This window comes from Salpingoeca rosetta, assembly GCF_000188695.1.
Source record: "Salpingoeca rosetta unplaced genomic scaffold supercont1.14, whole genome shotgun sequence".
In the NCBI taxonomy this organism is placed as follows: Eukaryota; class Choanoflagellata; order Craspedida; family Salpingoecidae; genus Salpingoeca; species Salpingoeca rosetta.
Genome location: NW_004754920.1, coordinates 248,101 through 255,600, shown reverse-complemented (window position 1 = coordinate 255,600; position 7,500 = coordinate 248,101). Strand labels below are relative to the sequence as shown.

The 7,500-nt window shown below is 54.2% G+C and overlaps 3 protein-coding genes across 4 annotated transcripts in view; 1 reads left to right on the top strand and 2 right to left on the bottom strand.

The window, feature by feature from the left end:
- The window catches only part of PTSG_12405 (uncharacterized protein), a gene marked incomplete at its 3' end in the record, with an annotated part of 7,712 nt that extends 4,145 nt beyond the window's left edge, over positions 1-3,567 (top strand). The window contains exons 6-9 of the mRNA XM_004993003.1: positions 470-1,731; positions 1,872-2,825; positions 2,905-3,004; positions 3,128-3,567. Of these exons, the coding sequence (XP_004993060.1) occupies positions 470-1,731; positions 1,872-2,825; positions 2,905-3,004; positions 3,128-3,567 (2,756 nt within the window). The remainder of the gene's footprint in view (positions 1-469; positions 1,732-1,871; positions 2,826-2,904; positions 3,005-3,127) is intronic.
- A 454-nt stretch (positions 3,568-4,021) lies between these two features.
- On the bottom strand, positions 4,022-6,134 carry PTSG_06167. 2 transcript variants are annotated; one of them, XM_012637635.1, is made up of 4 exons: positions 5,271-6,134; positions 4,858-4,962; positions 4,355-4,529; positions 4,022-4,157 (listed from the first exon to the last, which is right to left on the bottom strand). In XM_012637635.1, exons 1-3 carry the CDS (start codon positions 5,466-5,468, stop codon positions 4,389-4,391), a joined length of 444 nt encoding a protein of 147 aa, XP_012493089.1. In that variant the 5' UTR covers positions 5,469-6,134; the 3' UTR covers positions 4,022-4,157; positions 4,355-4,388. The 2 variants fall into 2 exon arrangements, with proteins under 2 accessions (XP_012493089.1, XP_004993059.1); XM_004993002.2 differs by having other exon boundaries at positions 4,022-4,529; positions 5,271-5,540.
- Positions 6,135-6,290: 156 nt separating this feature from the next.
- The window catches only part of PTSG_06166 (uncharacterized protein), a gene marked incomplete at both ends in the record, with an annotated part of 1,512 nt that continues 302 nt past the window's right edge, over positions 6,291-7,500 (bottom strand). Inside the window, 3 exons of the mRNA XM_004993001.1 lie at positions 6,291-6,404; positions 6,582-6,669; positions 6,917-7,358. Coding sequence (XP_004993058.1) covers positions 6,291-6,404; positions 6,582-6,669; positions 6,917-7,358 — 644 coding nt within the window. The remainder of the gene's footprint in view (positions 6,405-6,581; positions 6,670-6,916; positions 7,359-7,500) is intronic.

Below are 7,500 nucleotides of genomic sequence, written 5' to 3'. Positions count from 1 at the left end.
TCAACAACAACGACCACAGAGAGCGCTAGCGTCAGTACAAGCACCACCACCACGACCACCACCACAACGGCACCAAGCACGGGATCCCCAACATCGTGCGTGAACCGCTGCAACGAAATTCCGCAACCAAGCTCGGTCTGCTTCTGCGACTCCCAATGCGTGCTCCTCGGTGACTGCTGCAGCGACTACATCCGAGTATGTGCACCAACAACAACAACAACGACAACTACTACGACTACAACAAGCACGACCAGCACGACCACAAGCACAACGACTACAACCTCGGTTCCTTCAACCACAACTACGACGACGACGACGACGACGACAAGCACAACAAGCACCACGACAACAACAACTACCACCACAAGCACAATTGCTTCAACCACAACAACAACAACAACAACAACAACAACAACAACAACAACAACAACAACAACAACAACAACAAGTGAGCCGTGTCCTGTTGCAGTGACGAACATGCTTGATCCGCTGAGCAACGACGGTGCCGTGCGACCGACCAGTCGAGGGGCGTATGTGTTCAACGGAACGCGCGGCCTCACCATTACGCAATTCTCGCAGGTGTCGGATCGCTTCAGCATTGCATTTGCCTTGCGCTTCTCCTCCGTGGCTGTTGACCAGAGCCTGGTGAGCAAGACAGACATGCGTGGCAACACGTACTGGCACGTGTCGTACGATGCGTTTGCCACCGCCATTCGGTTCACGTTTATGGCGCAGAGCGACAACGTTGCGCGCATTGTATCGTTCCCCACCGCCGCACTCGCTGACCTGCGGCTACACGCGCTGCTGCTGAGTGTTGACGGTGAAGCGGCAACGCTGCAGGTTGACGGCGATCCAGCCACCAACACCACCCGCCAGCTCGGCACACGCGTGCAGGCGTGCGACCCGGCGTTGGGCGCCATGTGTCTCCTGACAGTTGGCGCGCACGGCGGTGTGCAGCCCACGCTGATGGCCACCGTCACAGACGCACGCGTGTACTGGTGCGATGCACTCGCAGTGTACCCCAACCCTTGGACCACCACAACCACAACGACTACCACCACAACGACTACCACCACCACCACAACAACAACAACAACAACAACAACAACAACAACAACAACAACAACAACAACAACAACAACAACAACAACAACCACGACGTCCACGACCACGTCCACGACCACGTCCACGACCACCACGACGTCCACCAATGCGACGACGACATCGACTGGTGCTGCGTTTGAGGATGTGGACATTGCAAACCCGTCCTTCGAGGCGCCAGATGTTGGGTCATCTGCGTTCGTGACGGAGATTGATGGCTGGGTGATTTTCACGCCAACCGCGGGCGTGTTCAAGATCACACCAGAGGCATACCCACCACCCGTGTCCAGCGTCGCTGGCGATCAGGTTCTGTTCCTGCTGCAGAATGCCCTGGTTCGCCAGGACACCAACTACACGTTTGTGGCCCTCGACACGCTGTATGTGTCGTTTTCGGTGGGCTGGCGCATGGACCTGCAGCAGGCTGGCTCGCCGTGCATTTCTTTGGTGGCTGTGCCTTCGCTCGTGAACGTGGCCTCGTACTGCGTGTCGACGAATGCGCAGCAGCAGGGCGCGTTCATCCGGCAGGAGTTCTTCTTTGAGGTTCCATCTGCCGCCACTTACACCGGTGAGCAGCTTCGCATTCGTATTGAGAACCAGGGCCCTGGGCAGACGAATGTCGACACGTTCCAAGTGATGGTGGCTGCTCCTGTCGCAACCACCACCACCACCACGACGACAACAACAACAACAACAACAACAACAACAACAACAACAACGACTACTGTCTCTTCGTCGTCCACGTCTTCTTCAACGTCCTCTTCATCCTCCAGCTCTGCTTCCACTTCTTCATCGACTTCGTCATCCACATCCTCTTCAACGTCATCCTCCACCTCGTCCTCCACATCCACCTCTGCTTCTACGTCGTCATCCACATCCACCTCCACATCAAGCTCCATTTCAACGTCTTCATCCACATCCACCTCCACCTCTTCATCAACTTCTTCATCAACTTCTTCATCAACTTCTTCATCAACTTCTTCATCCACCTCCTCCTCCACCTCTTCATCCTCCACAACAACCACAACAACGACCACTACCACGACAACAATGTTGGAGATTACGACAACCACGACCACGACCACGACCATAACAACAACCACGACGACCACCGCGAGCACGACCACAACGACGACCACGTCGACGACGGACTCAGGGAGCGGCTCCATCACCCTGTCACCACCGACCACCACAACCACGACCGCGACCACGACAACCCTCTCCTCGTCATCATCCTCGACTTCTTCCTCCTCTTCTTCGTCGTCCTCCACATCCTCATCCACATCATCGAGTGCATCGTCGTCATCTTCATCATCAACATCAACATCAACTTCGATGTCGTCATCATCCTCCACTACAACCACCACCTCAGCGACAACAACATCCACAACTACAACTACTACAACAACAACTACAACTACAACTACAACAACAACAACAACAACAACAACAACAACAACAACAACAACGACTACAACAACAACAACAACAACAACAACAACAACAACAACAACAACAACAACAACAACAACAACAACAACAACAACTACAACTACAACAACGACTACAACTACAACAACTACAACTACAACAACGACTACAACTACAACAACGACTACAACTACTACAACCACCACCTCAACGACAACAACTACAACTACTACTACAACTACAACAACTACAACCACAACTACAACTACAACTACAACAACAGAAGACGTGTCGACGTGCGTTGGTGGCACTGACATGGAAACGGATGAGCCGTGCACGTGTGCGGACAGCAACTGCTTCACGTGCGAGAACCAGGGCAACGCATCCACTTGTGTGTTGTGCACCAACTTCCACTACCTGAACGAAGGCACGTGCCACGCCGATTGCTCGCAGTTCCCCGACAAGACGGAGTCTGGTACGTCATTCCTAGGCAACCGGTGCGTGATGGTGAGCAACGACACGACAACGTCCACCACGACCACGACCACAACTACAACGACGACCCCACTGACAACCACGACTACGACAACCACTACAGAGGCGCCTGTTGACTGTCTCGGTGGGACCACGAGTGCCGGCGATTCGTGCGATTGCATGGACGACTCGTGCTTTGTGTGCGAGGTGGCGAGTGACGGGACTGTTGTCGCGTGCACGCTGTGCCAGGATTCGAAATACCTGTACGACGGCGAGTGCCACGACAACTGCGACACGTTCAGAGACACGTTTCCTCAGGGAACAGGCTCCTTTGGGCGAAGCTGTGCTGATGGGGAGCAGTGCGAGGATGGCATGTTCCCAGACGGCAGCTCGTGCACGTGTCCATCCAACTGCCGCGACTGCCTCGTGAGCGACGTCGGTGCGATGTACTGCACGGTGTGCACCAACGAGCAGTATCTCTCCGGTGGCGCCTGCTTTGATGACTGCAGCAGTGTCCCTGGCACAGAGACTGGCACAGGAACTGATGGCAGAGAATGTGTATGATCATTGTACGTGTGTGTTTGTGTGTGTGTGTGTGTGTGTGTTTGTGTGTGTGTGTGTGTGTGTGTGTGTGTGTGTGTGTGTGTGTGTGTGTGTGTGTGTGTGTGTGTGTGTGATAGGGGGGTGATGCGCAAGGCAGTGTTGAAAGAGAGGGATGCGCGACAGATTATGGGAGATGTGTGTGTGTGTGTGTGTGTGTCGATGAGTGTCACCAACCCCTTCTTTTGAGTGGATGCGCATGCCTTCCATTGTAGACAAGCGTTGCACGCATGTTCACCCTGCCAACCAGTGCTTTCTTTTTGTTCATTTCGGATTGCAGGATACTCTATCCTTTGTCCAATTGCCTGCCTGGACTTGCTTTGCGTGAATGAAGTGATTTGTCATGTGTGACGTTTCTCTGTTTCTCTGTTTCTCTGTTCTTTTGTCATGCAGGTCGTGTTGGTTCAAGTGTCGCTTTCACTGTGGTGTGTTGGCGTGTGTATTGAGTTGTGGCGAGAGTGCTTGGACCGGAGGTGGCAGGAGGAGACAAGTGTGTAGAAGGGGTTGAGCACGAAGATGCAACGAGTGCGCGTTGTTCGCGCCCTGCCGTGCGCCTTCACATTGAACAAGAGATCAACACAAGTCGTGGTGGAGGTGAAGGTGAAAAGCGCGGTGAAGAGAAGAGATGGTGCTTGCAGGCAAGGAGGGGAGGGGGCGATGAAGAGAAGAGACTATGCTTGCAGGCAAGGAGGGGAGGGGGAGGCGGTGCATGACTACACGACACTCATACAGAAAGACAGGAACACAATACCATTTGACAAGCCGTATGCGGCGCTCGCGCTCGCTCACACGGCGTATTTCACAGTCCACTCCTGGGCTGTCTTCGTGAACTTGTCGCGATGGTGGAGGTACTGCTTGCCGACGTCTGGGCGAAGAGGATCGTTGGCATTGGGATCCGTCAACAAAGACTGGATGCTGAGCAGCAACTACGAACAAGCAAGATTTGTGTGTGTGTGTGTGTGTGTGTGTGAAATGTGTGTGTGTGTGTGTGAAATGTATGAATGTGTGTGCGTGTGTGAGTGCTTGCATGCTTTGCTGTGCTTGGCGAGGGACGGAAGGAACAAGTACGACTGTGGTGGTGGTGAAATCTCTTGTGTTGTTCTCCCTTCCTCCTCCTCGTCACATTACACAGTATGCATATCTTCTCCGCACAAACTCTGAAGCTCTCAAGCTCTCAAGCTCCCAAGCTCCCAAGCTCTCAAACTCTCCACTCAACGCTCCTTTTCCCTCACGTTTGCAAGTGTGCACAAGTACCTTGCCGACGGTGAGGGCGGGTGTGTATGCGGACTTGAGGATGTCCAGGCAGATTCGCCCATCCTCTGCAATGTTCGGATGATACACCTTTGTGCGGAACCAAACCTACATATGCGTGCAGTGAGTGACATGGCACGATATGATGAGATGATGAGATTCAATACTTCAATTGCCAAAGACTGAACAGTCTCATCTCCTCAACTCAGTGTGGTAAACAAGTGCGTCGCGCTCGCGGGTTTCGGAAGCGGAATCAAACACTTGCGTGGCATAACGTCACAACCTCAGAACAACACGAAGAAAACACTACCAGACGCACTAGACGCAGCTACCCGCTGCCACCTCTCGTTCGCATGGCAGCGGCCAACAAACAGCAGTCACACACAACGAACAACCAAGATTGAGGAACTGCTGACCTTTGGGGGCTTGAATGGGTAATCTGGCGGGAAAGAAAAGTCGACGAAGAAGCAGCCGCCTTCATATGGGCTGTCCTTTGGGCCGAGGATGACGCCAGACCAGTGGAAGTAGTCTCCATCCACAGGGCTGGCAGAACACGTGTCAAGGGGGCTCCGGGCAAGGTCTTTTTCTTCCTTCAGCAGCCGTTTCAGGGCCATGTCTGTTCTTTGGTTCGTGTATGTGTGAGCCTGGGGGGAGGGGAAGCTGGAAGTCGAGTGTTGTGGTGCGGGAAGGCAAGGGCAAGGCACTGATACTGAGGCAGTGGAGCACTGGGCTTGAGCTGGAGAGCTGGAGAGCTGGAGAGCTGGAGAGGGAAGGCTGGGGAAATGGCAACTGCTGCAGCACAATCTGAAAAGTATTTTGGTTCCCGTTTGCTGTGGTTGTTGTTCTGTTGTTGTGGGTCTGAGCCTGAGCTATGTTTAGACGATCACCCGTTGCGACTTGACGCCTCAGGTTCTGTATTATGTGCGCCGAACCTTCTGCCGCTTGGCTCGATGTCACTGTCAGTTACGCGCTTCTATTTTTGGATAACGGCGCAGCACACCGCTAGCAAGACGCATGGACGGCAGCAGTAACCATGCCACCAACCACAGCGATGTGTCAATGCGCCAACAACGACCATAAAAGGTCAAGCAAGGCCGAGAAGAAGAAGTGGGCACATGCAAAACGACAGTGTGATGGAATGGCGGTTGTGACACACGCGAAACGTTTGCGCTGTACAAAAATAGGCATCAAGGGTTGGGTCACAACTTCAAACTTTCAAAGGACACAATCGGCTCTGACTCAGCAAAGAAGTGTGTGTGTGTGTGTGTGTGTGTGTGTGTGTGTGTGTGCTCTCGTGTGTGTGTGTGTGTGTGTGTGTGTGTGTGTGTGTGTGTGTGTGTGTGTGTGTGTGTGTGTGTGTGTGTGTGTGTGTGTGTGCGCGCTCTGTCGCTCTCTCTCTGTGCTCTCTCTATGCTCTCTCTCTCTCTGTGTTTGCTTTAACGGCTGTCGGCATCGCTCCTCCAGCCCGACGCAGGGCTGACCGACGTGACCTGCGTGCTCTGCGGCGACGGTGCCGCTAGATTCTCCGTCATCCCACCAGGCAAGCTCTCCTGGCATGGTCAGTGTTGGCGAAGGGGGGGGGGATAATGAGTACATGTTGAGTGGGGTGAGCCGTTAGGTTTTGAGCAAGGCGAGCGGGTTGACCATGGCGAGCACTGCTGTTGCCACCATCTGCCTTGTCCCCCTTTCTTGTCCACCACGCTCGTCTTCACTGCGTGGGTGCGCACCTGTGTCAAAGCCGCAATCTCCTCCTCCGGGTGAGACCGAACACGCCTCGCAAAGCCGTAGTCGCTCGAAGGAAACACAAACCCATACCTGGTGTGAGTGCGTGAGTGAGATTGTGTGTGTGAGATTGTGAGTGTGTGAGAGCGTGCGTGTGCGTGCGTGCGTGCGCGTGCGTGCGTGCGCGTTTGTATGATGCGGCGGCGTCACGATCCACATTCGCCTCACATCGTTCGACAAGCACAAACAAGAACTTACACCAACACAGACACACGCACGCACAGACACAGACACAGACACACACACAGACACACACACACACACACACACACACACACACCAGATGGCCATCATGATGTCAAAGAGAAAGTTGTCTGGGTCGGCGCGTTGATCGGAGAGGTTGGAGTCGAGGAGCTTGCGCGTGTTCCAGAGAACAACACGCGAGAAGCCCTCGAAGACCGAGAGCAGGAAGATGCTGAACAGGACGGGCAAGGCAAGCACGGCCTTGAGAAGGGAGACGCAAAAGCCAACCATGCTGCCGGATGACTGGTCGCTCGCGGCCATGCCTTGTGACTCCAGATAGGAGTCCATGGCTTCAGGGGACACAAAGCCGGCGATGGTGAGCTCCAGCACGTTGCCAGAGGTGGCGAAGACCTGCTCGACTTGTGCGCGTGTTGGCTGTGTCAGCGGGAGCGAGTTGACCGCCGTAATCACATCGCCAATCGCCAGCAGCCCGCTCCGATCCGCTGCGCTGCCCGGCCGCACGTCACGAATAAAGATGCCTGTGCACGCAACCATGGTGGAAACAGTCGTGCGGATGGGAGGTGAGTGGTCGACGCGCATGTTCTGCATGCACAAACTAGGTAGCCCTCATCAAGAGGAAGCAAGTCCAAACATATAGACAGGCAGGCAAACAGACACATA